The sequence below is a fragment of the Papio anubis genome, unplaced genomic scaffold (assembly GCF_008728515.1).
Source record: "Papio anubis isolate 15944 unplaced genomic scaffold, Panubis1.0 scaffold125, whole genome shotgun sequence".
NCBI classification, from domain to species: domain Eukaryota; kingdom Metazoa; phylum Chordata; class Mammalia; order Primates; family Cercopithecidae; genus Papio; species Papio anubis.
Window position 1 is genome coordinate 110,083 of NW_022161192.1, and position 15,481 is coordinate 125,563.

Below are 15,481 nucleotides of genomic sequence, written 5' to 3' on the forward strand. Positions count from 1 at the left end.
TAACAAACCTGCACGTTCTGCACATGTATCCCGGAACTAAAATAAAATAAAATATACTTAGACTCCCTGTGGCAAAGAGAGAGGTAGCAAGGAAATACTAGATCTAGCAGATTAATCAAGCAGACTAAAGATTAATCAAGGAGATGAGATCTCTAAGTACACAAGAATTTTTGTTAGCTAACTGACATCATATGAAGCCTGTTGCTGTGAAGTGGTTGTAAAACCACTGTAACAACATAAATATCATGATCGCTTCCTCCCTGGTCAGGCTCACAGCCTTTGTTCTGAAGACTTTTGCCCAAGCTCGAGCCTACATCTTCATCGATGAAGCACACATTACCCAAGCCCTCATATGGCTCTCCCAGAAGCAGAAGGACAATGGCTGTTTCAGGAGCTCTGGATCACTGCTCAACAATGCCATAAAGGTGAATCATTCTGGAGCTAGTTTTGATTTGTCCGTTATGATACCTGCAAGGATAAGGAGGGAAGTGATAATGTGAAAATTTCTAAGGGATAGCATCAGAAGAAAATAAAACCTGGATGGCACCAAAAAAGAGGGGATAGAACAAAAGTGGATTGTGATACTTTGCCCTATAGGGATGGATATGGGTAAGGATGAATTCCATGACACAGCAGAATAGAAATAACTAATCAATGGCATTCTCAGAAGTTGAATTATTCAAATCTCTCTCTTGTATTCACAGGGAGGAGTAGAAGATGAAGTGACCCTCTCCGCCTACATCACCATCGCCCTTCTGGAGATTCCTCTCTCAGTCACTGTAGGTACCACCTCATTCCTCTGCTGAAGGAGAGTTCTGGATGCAGCGAAACTGCTGACCTGCTGTTTGAAATGCTATCCTATTAAAAGCAAAGCGTCAGTTTTCCTTCTATGCAATGCCAGTGCTTCCCAGATCTACAGAGAATTTGGTCAACCCATATAAGAAAGGTTTAAATTTTCCCAGTAATTCCCCTAGGCTATTTACCACCACCACTCAAAAAAAAAAAAAAACTTAAAGATATGTCTTTTGAATGTGAGAATAACAGACAAAAATACTATTATATCTATCGATAAGAATGAGGAATAGTTGGGAAAATGCGTTTATAAAACTTCCGTGCTGTGATCTGTATATTTGCCTGGGAACGCTAGCATGTCTGTTTACATAGCTCGGTTCCCTTCTTGTTCTGCCTTCACAGCACCCTGTTGTCCGCAATGCCCTGTTTTGCCTGGAATCAGCCTGGAAGACGACACAAGAAGGGGCCCATGGCAGCCATGTATATACCAAAGCACTGCTGGCCTATGCTTTTGCCCTGGCAGGTAACCAGGAAAAGAGGAAGGAAGTACTCGAGTCACTTAATGAGGAAGCTGTGAAGAAAGGTGAGAGCACACCTGAGATCCTTCTCCTGGCCCATCCTCTGTATCAAGAGCTGCATGGCAAAAATCCCTCACTCCTACCTCCTGTGATCCCTGTCTCCTCTCTTCTTTTCTATATATCATATGTATTTTGTCCATATTGTGATTTTATAAAATCTAGGATTTCTTAAATCAGAAATCAAAAGACAAGAGGTAGTACAGATGCTTCTCAACTTATGATGGGGTTATATCCTGACAAACTCATTGTAAAGTCTGAAAAATCTTAAGTGGGACCATTGTAAGTCAGGGACCATCTGTATAGTATGCTAGTAAGAAGAGCATTCTCTGGAGACTAGCTCCAAAATGTGCTACCTATGTGAGCTTGGGAAAGTCATTAACTTCCTCGTGTTTCAGTTCCTTCCTCAGTAAAATGGGGATAAAAATAGTATTGACCTCACAGAGCTGTTGTATTAAATGAATTGGTATACATAAAACAATAGAGTAAATGGCACATAGCAAATCCTAAAAAAGTACTAGTTATTACTACTAACATATCAGTTCTCAATATATGCCCAATTCTTACCTGGTACATTGTATAACTTTAAACATAAGAAAATAATCATGGAAGTAACTACTGGAATGAATTCTGGTATTTTCTTTTTTTTTTTTTTTTTTGTGACAGAGTCTTGCTCTGTCACCCAGGCTGGAGTGCAGTGGTGCAATCTCGGCTTACTACAAGCTCTGCCTCCCAGGTTCACGCCATTCTCCTGCCTCAGCCTCCCAAGTAGCTGAGACTACAGGTCCCCGCCACCACACTCAGCTAATTTTTTTGTATTTTTAGTAGAGATGGGGTTTCACTGTGTTAGCCAGGATGGTCTCAATCTCCTGACCTTGTGATGCGCCCTCCTCAGCCTCCCAAAGTGAATTCTGGTATTTTAAGCCTATTTCATAAGACCAATCATGTTGCCCAGTCTACTCATATTCACACAATACTTCTACATATACCATGGTCTATATGAGGGGTTGAAAACATAGAAAATAAAATGCAAATCATAAGATGTCCATTAAAATAGTCTACCTTTTTCCTTTGATAGCCATTAATTCTTCTTGAAATATATTGAGAAATATTTTATAATAGATACACAAAAGGGCATAAGCTATAACTAGAAAACACTGTATAACTATATCATAGATTAAGAAATAGAAAATTACCGATATTGGAAAAATAAATCCCTTGTGTATCACTACCACCTCCAGAGGCAATCATTAGCCTGAATTTGTCATTACGATTCCATGGATTTCTTTATATTTTTCTGCATATGTATCCCTAACTAATATTCAGAATCTTTACATGTGTTTCACCGTGACAGAAACAAGATTTTTTTCTCTCTCATTCAAGAAACAAGAGAAACATTTTTGAATATTTCAGCAGCTTAGTTTTTTGTTTGCTCTAAGTTCAACATTATGTGGATGAAGACCCCTATACAAGTACGTCAGAGTCAGCTCATTAATTTTCACTGCTGTGTAATACATTACAGTCTATAAATTAGTCATAATTTACACATCGAGTCTCTCCCATGAATTTTTTTATGTTTTCTTACTAAAAACAATGCTGCAATGAATACTCGTGTGCCTGTTTTCTTGTGCATCTGTGTTTCTCCAAATTATACTTTGAGAAGCATAATGATGGATTAGTGGGCTAAGCATATCTTCCCCATTGTTGAATATCACCAAAGAGCAATTGGCTTCCCACAGCAGTGTATATCGGTTCCCACTGTTTCACATTCATGTCAGCCTGTGGTATTTCAAGGATTACTGTATTTTTTTTTCAATCTAATGAGTACAAACTCTACTATTTCATGTGATCTGTGATCTTCACAAGAAATTGCTAAAGACAGGCTTTACAGGAAATGTAAACAAACTCCAGCTATGGTCTAATATAACATCATATAACATCAAAAATAGGAAACAGCCACACCCAATGAGACAACTGCTGTGCCATTTCTTTCTCCCACCAACCCAACTATAGCAACTATTTGAAAACATAGATAGGCATAGGCTTCTGACTCCAGCATCAATATCTGCCTTAGCTGGGCTGAAACACACCAAATTCGGATTTACATAGAAGGAAAAGCATCTACCTACAGTTCAGGGGATTATAATGGGCATGCAATTCTCATTTCAACACTAGCTTGGGTACTTTTATATTTATATTTAAATATAAATATGTAGTCACTCATAAATATCTTTTTCTCACCTTTAAGACAACTCAGTCCACTGGGAGCGCCCTCAGAAACCTAAGGCCCCAGTGGGGCATTTTTACGAACCCCAGGCTCCCTCTGCTGAGGTGGAGATGACATCCTATGTGCTCCTCGCTTACCTCACGGCCCAGCCAGCCCCCACCTCGGAGGACCTGACCTCTGCAACCAACATCGTGAAGTGGATCACGAAGCAGCAGAATTCCCAGGGCGGTTTCTCCTCCACCCAGGTTGGTGATTTGCCAAAACCTTTGATTTCACCTTCAGGCAGCAAAAGATTTGAACAAAAAAGAAACAAACACATCCAAGAAGAAAAAATAAAGATGACAATAACTTGAAGTGAAGGAAAGTTTTCAGTATCCAAGGATAATGGGAAATAAAAGCAAATGAAAGTCAAAGAGGGCCAAAAGGAAATGCTCAGAATTCCGGCAACCCATCACTGTGTTATTATCCTTCTGTTTCCCATAACAACACTGCCTTCCTCAAGCAGCAGTGGAGCATCAGCAGAATGAAGGAGATGTCTCCTGCCATTCTCCTGGAAGCTATAGGGTCTCTTTCAAACTGTTCAAAGGAACTCTACTCAAAATCCTCCAACAACCTCTGCTCACAAATCTCTCCATTCTTTGGTCCCCTTTAATAGGCTTTTTTCAAAACTACACATTTTGTGCTTCCCCTATTCAACCTTTTTTTTTTTTTTTCCTTAAGACAGAGTGTTTCTCTGTCACCTAGGCTGGAAGGCAGTGGTGCGATCTTGGCTCACTGCAACCTCCACCCACAGGTTCAAGCAATTCTCATGCTTCAGCCTCCCCAGTAGCTAGGATTACAGTCATGTGCCACCATGCCTGGCTAATTTTTGTATTTTTAGTAGAGACGAGGTTTCACCATGTTGCCCAGGCTGATCTTGAACTCCTGAGCTCAGGCAATCCACCCTCGTTGGCCTCACAAAATGCGAGGATTATAGGTGTGAGCCACTGCATCCAGCCCCCTATTCACCTCATAATACACAAACGTTTATTCATCAGGAGCATAAAGAACTGTCTCGATTCATCCAACCTCCTAAGTCTAGCTATATAACCATGTATCTAAACAATTCATTGATATGTACACAGCAGGCAGTTTTATCTTCGGAGAATTTAGATGTTTGCTTATATACCCTAAAACAGAAAAAATGTGACAAAATGGCATTCCATCCTATTTCCATTGTATTAATCTTTCATCATATGAATGAAAAAAACTAAGTAATTTTGTTAAAGGTTATCATTCATTTCTTAGAAATATATTATTTGAAGGAGGCCATCCAGGTTCAGTGTTGATGAGGATATCTACCAGCAGACATTCACTGGGAACAGGAAATCACCCAATAAAAAGGGAAAGCCAAATAAAAATGTCATTCAATCCATAAGATAATTATAATATTCATCTTTTATTTCTTTTGGAGAAACTGAAGCATGACTCTACTCATGGCTGCAAAGAACCTTGGGTTCTCTTCAGGTCACTGACCTCAGCAACTGAGCAAAGTTTAATATGGGAGAGAGCCAGACTGAACTTTGCTTGGGTGATGTCAGATACGACCACAGTTGTCAAGAAAGACGTGTTAGCAAATAGCTGATGCCAATAACTGATTATCATTCACTTATATTTTCCACATTCCATGTTCCACATATACTTAGAGAGAAAAGGATCAATTTTCTGATAAATAAAATAAACAGGTAGGGCATACAGTCCAAGGTAGATATTTGAATGTTATGGCTCTTCAACTATCTAAAGATTAGAATCAATCTTGAAATTAGAGCTCCAATATTTAAGTAGTGAGGGAAGTAGGAAATCAAAGTCCCTCACATGGGTCTTTGAAAAATATGTCAGCCCTCAAATCTTTAAAATACCCAATGGGTTCTCTCACTCATCTCTCTCTTCCAGGACACAGTGGTGGCTCTCCATGCTCTGTCCAAATATGGAGCAGCCACGTTCACCAGAACTGGGAAGGCTGCACAGGTGACTATCCAGTCTTCAGGGACATTTTCCAACAAATTCCAAGTGGACAACAGCAACCGCCTGTTACTGCAGCGGGTCTCATTACCAGAGCTGCCTGGGGAATACAGCATGAAAGTGACAGGAGAAGGATGTGTCTACCTCCAGGTGAGACTCTTGGGCAGGTGAGGACAGAGGACAGATGAGGACAGCAGCTGTTCTCACTGAGAAGTCCTCACTCAGAAAACAATGGGGCAAACCAGAGAAAGAGTTAGGGAAGTTGAGAGGAATTCTGGGAAAGGGCAAAAAACTGATTTTGTCTTTGATGTGCCATAGACATCCTTGAAATACAATATTCTCCCAGAAAAGGAAGAGTTCCCGTTTGCGTTAGGGGTGCAGACTCTGCCTGCAACTTGTGACGAACCCAAAGCCCACACCAGCTTCCAAATCTCACTAAGTGTCAGGTAAGACCTTCTGACTTTATCACCTAATCCTAAGAATAACCACCAATCTTCGTACTGGAACTCCTCTTTAAGTAAAGCAGTACAATAGTAGATGTTTGCACTATTCGTTAAAAATGCAATGTATTCTCTTAAGTTGATACAATATAATTTCTCAATGATGGGGTTTACATTGTCCATCCAGGATCTATTATTGTGCAACCTCATTGTTTAAAGGGTAATAATTTCCCTCAATAACAACTAAATAAATATTACCCATTGCCTCTGACCTGAATTCCTTGTTATGTAATGAAATCCTATATTATTCTTGCTTTATTGAAGACAGGGATGAAGAATTACTGAAAAGTTTGACTAGAAGGAAGTAGTGAATCTTTAGTTAGAATTCCTACTGGCAATAAATAAATCTCAGGTTATATATGATATAATTAATTTTGGGGGAAGATATACTTATATGCATCAATATTTAAATAGCGGCAGATCTGACAAAAACTTCTCTCTCCACAAACATATAACTTGGTTGGGGATACTATTCAGGAAAACAGTTAAGACAAAATCTATGTAACAAATAACTGGCATACATCAAAAAGAATGAGATCATGACCTTTGTAAGAACATTGATGGAGATGGAGGTCATTATCCTTAGCAAACTAACACAGGAACAGAAAACTAAACACTGCACATTCTCATTTGTAAGTGGGAGCTAAATGATAAGAACACATGGACACAAAATGGAGAACAACAGACACCAGAGCCTATTTGAGGGTGAAGGATGGGAGGAGGGAGAGGATCAGAAAAAATAACAATTGAGTACAAAATTTAGTACCCAAGTGATAAAGTAATCTGTACACCAAACCCCCATGACACGAGTTTACCTAGATAAGAAACCTGCACGTGTACGCCTGAACCTGAAAGTTAAATATATATATATATATGTTTTTCATTTAATTTAGCGTGTATATATATATGCCAAAAAATAAATTAAGTAGTCCAAATTTCAGATGCAAACTCTCAGGGACAAGACGCTAGGTGTTTCTAAGTGTTTTGTTGAAAGCCAGTGTTTAAGTAAACGTTATAAATTGTTGTTGGTTTTGTAAATAATGTAGACTGAAATTTATTATTCATAATATACATCATTTTGTCAGCTGAAAGACAATAAAATTAAATAAATAAAATAACGGGCATAGATTAGAGGTCACAAACAGCCTCTGCCTCACCTGTAGAGCTTTCTTAAAATGCAGATCCTCGGCCCGGCACAGTGGCTCAGGCCTGTAATCCCAGCACTTTGGGAGGCCAAGGCGGGCAGATCACCTGAGGTCGGGAGTTTGAGACCAGCCTGACCAACATGGAGAAATCCCATCTCTATTAAAAATACAAAATTCGTCGGGCGTGGTGGCACATGCCTGTAATCCCAGCTACTCGGGAGGCTGAGGCAGGAGAATCGCTTGAACCCAGGAGGTGGAGGGTGTGGTGAGCCGAGATCATGCCATTGTACTCCAGCCTGGGCAATAAGAGCAAAAAACTCCATCAAAAAAAAAAAAAAAAAAAATGCAGATCCTCAGCCTCTATACAGTAGAAATTCTGATTCATCGGGTCTAGAGCAGGGCCTGGTCTCGGTGACTTTAATAGGCTTCCTAAAAATTCTATACACACCACTTTTACAAACCACTGGGATAAGATATTTGGGAAGACTTACATGTACCTTTTAGAACTGTGGAATGCTTAACATGGACATAGAAGAAGAAAATATTTAAAAACACAGAAAACTCTAATCCTTTCCTTCCATGGATCCTCAGTTATACCGGGAGCCGCTCTGCCTCCAACATGGCGATCGTTGATGTGAAGATGGTCTCTGGCTTCATTCCCCTGAAGCCAACAGTGAAAACGGTAGGTTTATCATAACCCCAGAATGCCCTGTTTGATTTAATGTTGTATGTATCCCCAGCATAAGACAATACTAATATTAAAATACTATGAAAATCAATCTCTATCAAAGCCTTACACTTTTTCCAAGCTCAGAAATACAATCACATGTGTTTGTATGAATGCTCACCGTGTTCACAGCCCTGCGCAAGGACCTGTGACTACAAGAAAAAGATTGTCAGCAGGTGTTTTTCAATGTCTTCCTAGCTCAGAATTTTGTTAAGAAGATAAAACATATGAACATGAACCAGTGAAAAATATGAAAATGACTGGCATAAACTATAAGTATTACAGAAGTTAAAAGAAAAATCGAGCAAGCAAAACAGGAAAAAAAACTCCTTATGAAGAAATAGAAACTGAATTGAACTTTGAAATATGAGTAACTACCAAGTTTAGAATACCTAGCTGTCTTTTCGTCAGATAGATAACTTTACACATTGGTCTTGTGTCATACTGATATTGAACCCTTTATGCCTTTCATTTTTAATTGTGTTACATTATATCTTTGCTTACAAAAAGCATTTGAAGAATTCTATCCTCAGGGTTATTTTGGCAATACAAAATATTTTTTCTGTGGATCCCCCAAGGATTTCATCTATTTATTAACATTGGTGGTGTTTCAATTTTCTTCAGCTTGAAAGATCTAACCATGTGAGCCGGACAGAAGTCAGCAACAACCATGTCTTGATTTACCTGGATAAGGTAAGAGACCTTCTAGTCTATTTGCAAAAAAAAAAAAAAAAGGTAGATAATAATCCTCCAAGGGAACATCTGGGAAGGTAAATGCATTTTAGAAACATCACTTCCATGCTAGAAATTTCAGAATTCTAATGTTAACGCTAAAAGAATGTTCTCCTCTCCTTTATTTATATTTCACCAGACATTACGGGTAGAAATGGCTTATTAGGATCTTGGGATATGAATATTCCTAAAACCCCATAAGCAAGAAATCTTCACAGAATGTGTTTATTATGTTGACAGGTTATTTTGATAGCCAGTAATATAAGGAAGTAGCGCTTATGATTAGTCAATTATTAGTTAATTATCAACATAACAACAATATGAAAGGAAAAAAAACTGTCAATCTCCACAAGGACTTGAACCATAAAATAATAAGACCAGTTCACCAATAAACCAATCTGATTTTATAGATACGTGTGGTAGGAGAGTTTGTTCATGCACATGTTGATGGGAATTATGGTTTACAAATTTTATGAAATTTAAGCCTGGAAAGATCAACCTTTTAGATGCCTCCTTGAGTCTACACAAGTATTCCTGCAAGACAGAGAAGTGAAGCTATACCAAATCTCTGGATATTTAAAAATGAACACAGTCATCCAATAAAAAGTATGTATCATTTACCCCCATGAAAGGAGCTATGTATCGGCATTGACAGAAGTATATGTGTTGTGTTAGTTTTTTAAGAAATAATCTGGAGAATTTATCATCCCCTCTGAGAGATTTCTGCACAATTTAATTAAGGACCCTATAGTGTGCTGTAGGATGATAAAGCTTTTCCCCCAAAAAACAGGTGAATACTTAAACTAATTCGAAGAGAGAAGAAAGCTTCCTGAAAGGTCATTTAATTGACTTTTGCTTTCCAGGTGTCAAATCAGACACTGAGCTTGTTCTTCACGGTTCTGCAAGATGTCCCAGTAAGAGATCTGAAACCAGCCATAGTGAAAGTCTATGATTACTACGAGACGGGTGAGTGACAGTGATTTTCACATAGAAATATTTAATTCCTGATCACAGAAATTCAGATTTGGGAGATGTGTTGGGGCTATTTATTACATTAAGTAATTACATTATCACTTCATTTTGTCTCCATCGAGTCTGATGCTCCTCTTTTTGTGTCTTATACACACATTGTAGAAACAACCTACATTATAAATATATCAACTACTAATACGAAACACCTGTGGGATATTCAGTTCCCTTTTCATCAGATAAATAGACTGTATGACTATGAGATTTAAGTAAGTAGAACATCTGAAGAGTCCTTCAGGAGTTTGGGATAAAAGAAAATATAAAACACTGTATTTGAAAGGAGAATATAAGGTAGCAAGCAATGCATCAAATGAGTGATGCTAATGTTTCTGGTACAATACTGTTCTTCCCACAACAAACTCCTTCCTTGGCCTGTATCCCACAGATGTTTGCTTTCTTCCTCACTTCATGTAATGATTTCTGGTTTTTTGTTGGTTTTTTTCTTTTCCAGATGAGTTTGCAATTGCTGAATACAATGCCCCTTGCAGCAAAGGTAAGTCACTCACACTCCTTCAAAAGGCAGTCAGAGCTCCTTCAGCTTGTCCCCCAAACCTTCTCCTTCATAAAACCCTGGGTAAATATTTGTCAAAAACATCAGGTTACTCACACTGCACATTATTATAGAAAAACACATTTACTGGAGAGGGCCACTGACTCTGTCAAACCTCGGATTTGACAGTCCCTAGGATTGCTTATGGGTAAAGATTTGTAACAGATTTGGGTTCCCACTGTACTGATTAGGTTTCTTTGGGCACTATGCCACTCAGAACTAAGGGAAAGAATACTCTCTGCTCATGGAGACCCAAGTCTGTCTTAATTTTTTTTCTTTCCAATATCACAGATCTTGGAAATGCTTGAAGACCACAAGGCTGAAAACTGCTTTGCTGGAGTCCTGTTTTCAGAGCTTCACAGAAGACACACATTTTTGTATCTTTAAAGACTTGATGAATAAACATTTTTTCTGGTCAATGTCTTTCCCTGTTTCCTGTTCATTCAATAAATATCTTTTTACATTTCCATATGATTCCCAATAGAACACCAAGATAAAACTTAAAGGAATCAAGTGCTGAGGGACTTCAGAATACAAAAAAAAAAAAAAAAGATACAGTGATGTTGGTATGAGTAGGCTTCATGTAAGGACTGTGGGGAAAGAAGAAAGTATTGGGTTATATACTAGGAAGGTGGTTATGGAAATACCCTATGAAAAACCCGAAGAGTGAATTTTTATGAGAAAACAAGACTGGCTTCACCAGAAAAGACTTTTTACATTAAAATGAAGTAGAATGGAATACAACATTGAACAGGTCATAATGGGAGGCAGGATCATTGGGACCTGACCTGAACTGGGAGTTGTGTGTCCTATGTTACCCCAAAATCTGCCACTGATGAGAGTCATCAGTCAGTTAACCTGGGGTCTCAGATTCAATAATAGATGAGCTGAAAGTAATGAAGGGAGGGTTCATGCAGAAGCAAGTTTTCTCAGAAGAAGGAATGTGTATGACTCAAAGTCCAAATAGGAGTATTATATTGGAGCATCTTTCTTCTGGAACTTTGAGCCAGGACGAAAGGATAGCTGTAAAGTCAGGAGATATTCTGATGCAGAAATCAGTTCTCACAACATCTGATTGATGTCTGATGTCTCACAACATTTCTTTAGTCTATTTTTAAAATATATAATTTTCTTTGCAGTAAGTATTGCAACATACATTTCCATTCTATGGAAGGAGAAGCAAAAGCTTCAGGAGTTTTTGAAGAAGTTGGAAAGACTAAAGCAGGAGGATTGAGCCAAGAGAGTCTGAGGACAATGCTAGGAGTCCTACTCTTCATTTGGCACAACAATGACAATGTTTAGTTAGGCAGAAGGGTGAGTACGAATTGTATAAACTAAGAACTGGAAAGGACTTTGAAGTTCAAGCAATCCTTAGCTCTGTCTCCAGGCTAAACAAAATAAGAAATAAAAGCTATCACTTTTGTGTGGTGCTTATTCTGTAAGCATTACCCAGATATTAACATATCAGCATCATGGGATCCTTGAGGTGTCACTCTCCTGGCTAGTCTGGTGGCACCTTTGCCTGAGTTTTTCTCTGGGCCCACCGGGCTACTTCTGCCCACTCGCACTTGCTGGCAACCTGGGTCCCGGATCCAAGAGAGACTGAGACAGGGGTGCAGCGGAGAGGGGCGTGCTAGGGGTGTGTGAGCAAGCGTGGCCACCGTGCAGTCACACACACCAGCTGCTGCCTGGGTTGGGCAGCTCCAAGCACCAGCACAGGCTCTCTGTGAGGCGGCTGGACCAGGCACACAACAAACAGCTTCCCCCTGGACCAGGTGCACCACAAGCAGCTTCCCACAGTGGCACGGGGGAATGCAGTGACATCAACCAGGGCCCCAACGAGAGAGTCACAGCCCGGGCTCAAGGAGCTCCCAGGTCTGGGCTCTCCAGAGGCCCGCAGCTCTTCTCTCGCTGTGGGGAGCAAGGGACATGTTGCAGCCCTGTTTGTGTTATGGCTCTTTTAGCCTTGCTGTGCGGCTCCTCAGCTCCTGCATCAAGCAGACAACCGGAGAATGAGACAGATGAAGAGGAGCATTATTCAGCAATGGAACAGAAGGATGAGGAAGACGAAGAGGAAGGAGACTCGCAGTTAGTAGCTCCTTTCCACAGCCAGGGTATCCCAACGAGTGTTCAGCTTCTATCAGAAAGGAGACCCTGGAGTGAGCGGCTCCTCTCTGCAAACAGGTCTTCCCATTGAGCGTTCAGCTTTCAGCAGGGAGGAGGTCCTAGAACGGGTAGTTTCTCTCCACAAGCAGCTCATCCGTTGTCTTCCCATCCTCTCTTCCAATCTAGCTGAGTCCACGTGATTTTATGAGCCTCAGAGGGGAGGAAATGCGTGCCGATTGGTCCATGGGCAGTCACGGGTGGGCCCAGGGAACAGCACAAGTTCCCTCTCTGGTCTGCAGGCGTCAGGCCCTCCCCGGCTTGAGGGTGGGGCTTCACTGGGGACCCACCCCCTTCCACCCAGGAACCTGTCTGCCCCCTGCTCCCAGGCTGTTCATGCCAAGGGGCGCCTGTAAGCCAGTGCCCAGCTATCTTCAGCCCCCTCTCGGCCTCCCTCCCATGCTTGTTGGTGCCCAAGTTCCGGAGGGGGCCGAGACGGCACGGGGCTGGCGTGTCAGTGCTGTCCTGAGCGTGTGCACACTCAGCGAGGCTGTGACAGTACGCAGGCTCGGCCCGATCTTGCCCTGTGATCAGAGCGGGTGCTAACGGTGGAGAGAAGCCAGGCAGCGGGAGCAGGCACCCTCGAGCCCGCAGTGGGCAGGGGGCTTTGCTGGGCCTCCGAGAGCACAGAAATGTCCACAGCGGCGGCAGGGTGGCTGCCGCTGCACCCAGGGAGCTCCTGCTCCACCAGTTGGGAAGGGGCGGGGCTCCTGCTTGTCCCTGGCTCACCTGCTTCTGAGTGTGCAGTTCCGGTGGCGCCTCCTTGCAGCCTGGGGTGATGGGCGGGAGCGGGGCGGAGAGGAGGGGGGCGTTCCAGGTCGTCCTTGGGCCCGGGTCGGCGTTCGTAGCAGGGGTGACGTTGCTGCAAGTTCTTCCAGTGGTTCCGGGGCTCAGGGGCAGCCCAGGACTCTCCCTTGCCCGGCTCACGGCCCTGCCTGGGGGGCGCCTCCGGGAGCAGATCGCGGGCCCTGGGGCCTGGCGGTGAGGAGCGTCTAGCTCGGCGGTCACCCCAATGCCCGGCGGACCCTGGAGACGCGCCCCGGGCGGCACTACTCAGAGCTTTCTCCCAAGGCCAAGGAACGCGGCACTGTAGGGATTTGCGCGGTGGCCACACCACTGGCCGGGTCCCCAAAGCAGGCCCCGTTCCCACTTCCCACCCCGGCCCCGAAGACTGGCCCAGTTCCGCGCCCTGGGCCCAGCCACCGCGCTTTGTGTGCGAGCACCGCACCGCCCCGGGCCCAGCTCCGCCTTGGGGCACCTCTCCGTCTGCCCCTCCGTGCCCGACTACATTGCTCCCCCTCCAGCGGGGGACTCAGCCCGGTCCATCGCGGCGGCTTCCAGGGCGGCAGGTTCCGGGGGGACTCCCGGGGCCGGCTCCAGGGACTGTTCCCCTCCTCCCCACGCCCACCGCGGCGGGCGGGAGCGGCAACATAGGGCCAGGGTCCGGAGCGGCAGAGGCTCCGGGCCTGGGAGCAGGTCCCCCAATCCGGCAACGCGAAGATGGTGGCGGCGGAGTCGGCTGCCTTGGGGTCGCTGCAGCTGGCGTGATGGTAGCTCTGGACGCCCCACTGCAGCCACCATCAGCCTTGTGAAATAGGTACTACCTTACCAAATGAGGAAACTGAGGCAGAGACATGTAATTTGCCCAAACTTACTAAGCTAGTAAGTGACAAAGCTAGAATTCAAGACCAAGAAGTCAAGCTTCCACGCTCTTAACTTCCAACCATGGTGACACCTCAAACAACTTCAGACAAAAAGGCCAGGAGACAGCATATTTCAGAGCTTAATAAACATTATAATTAGCTGTCAAATTAAGTATCAATCCAGGGCACAGAACTTAAAAGAAATCAGAGTATGGCTATGGGAACAAGCAACAGGATTATAATAAATTTTACCTCTTAGTTCTAGTTTATTTCTTTGTTCATATGGAAATCGTTACTGAAAATGTACTTTAAGGATATGCTTGTTGCAAATCATTAGCTGTATCACTGACCAAGAGTGTTTATTCCTGAAATACTAACTGATTGTCTACTATCTGCCAGGCACAGTATCCCATGCTATAATACAAAATTAAACAAAATAGGATTCCTCCCTTAGAAAAACTCACCGCAGAGTAAAATAAAAAGATACACTTCTGGGTCATTATAATGATCAGGTGCTCAAGTTATTCATTGCCCCGGTGGACTGGAGATACAATGGCCTTCTCAAGTTTTGGGGTATTACACTCAAATTCATATGTGATACTGGAGAAAGGGCCTAATTACAACTAAAAATGGATTTCCCACCAGCCTGGTGGCATGGGAATCTTAGAATTAAAATTACGTGGAATTTTAAAAAGTAACGTAACTTCTACATCTGATTTTGTGAACTGAAGTTTATTCTTTATAGGAAAGCATATGGATACATGACAGGAAATGAAATGGAGACTTGTTGGGGTCAGTTTTATATAGAGTTTGTATTTTATTTTGAAATATGATACGGTGCTATTCTCTTGCATTTTCTTATATGTGACTCACCACCAACCCTATATTCCCCCATTTCAGGCCAGTTGGTCATAAGCATCCATTTGCCTCAGAGAATATTGGGATGTTATGACAAGAATACAAAGTTGGAAAGAAATACGATGTTTGAGTTTACCCTGCAAGAATAAAAAGAATAAAATGGTTTTAAATTTATTTAGATCCTATTGTTTAATCAAGAATTCTGGCCAGGAGCAGTGGCTCACGTCTGTAATCCCAATGCTTTGGGAGGCCAAGGCAGGAGGATCGTTTGAGGCCAAGAGTTTGAGACCAGCCTGGGCAAATCATTGCTCAAGAAAAAAAGGTCTTATTTAGTCTTTTAGTCTTTACAACTTTTTTTTCTATTATGGAGTATTCTCCTGAATACTTTATGTCCATACACGTTGTCTGAGACATGGCACTTTAACATTCTAGTTATGCTGTAGCTGTCATTTTACCCTAAGCCATTAGTAGTACTGATCCACACAAAATTGGGCTATTTAGGTGTTTTATTGTTTAAATGTATACTATATCTGATATAT

The 15,481-nt window shown here is 42.2% G+C and overlaps 2 protein-coding genes across 2 annotated transcripts in view; both read left to right on the forward strand.

Moving 5' to 3' along the window:
- Positions 1–10,697, forward strand: part of LOC116272550 (alpha-2-macroglobulin-like) — a 46,478-nt gene extending 35,781 nt beyond the window's left edge. Inside the window, exons 26-36 of the mRNA XM_031661288.1 lie at positions 269–425; positions 705–779; positions 1,195–1,375; positions 3,616–3,839; positions 5,527–5,745; positions 5,914–6,041; positions 7,832–7,922; positions 8,592–8,660; positions 9,563–9,665; positions 10,180–10,221; positions 10,570–10,697. Of these exons, the coding sequence (XP_031517148.1) occupies positions 269–425; positions 705–779; positions 1,195–1,375; positions 3,616–3,839; positions 5,527–5,745; positions 5,914–6,041; positions 7,832–7,922; positions 8,592–8,660; positions 9,563–9,665; positions 10,180–10,221; positions 10,570–10,586 (1,306 nt within the window). The 3' untranslated portion in view covers positions 10,587–10,697. The remainder of the gene's footprint in view (positions 1–268; positions 426–704; positions 780–1,194; positions 1,376–3,615; positions 3,840–5,526; positions 5,746–5,913; positions 6,042–7,831; positions 7,923–8,591; positions 8,661–9,562; positions 9,666–10,179; positions 10,222–10,569) is intronic.
- Positions 10,698–13,219: 2,522 nt separating this feature from the next.
- On the forward strand, positions 13,220–14,932 carry LOC116272553 (putative uncharacterized protein encoded by LINC00612). Its single transcript, XM_031661289.1, is given in 3 exon segments — positions 13,220–13,294; positions 13,535–13,848; positions 13,850–14,932. Coding segments are annotated over 3 exon segments (573 nt in total). The 3' UTR covers positions 14,034–14,932.
- Positions 14,933–15,481: the final 549 nt, after the last annotated feature.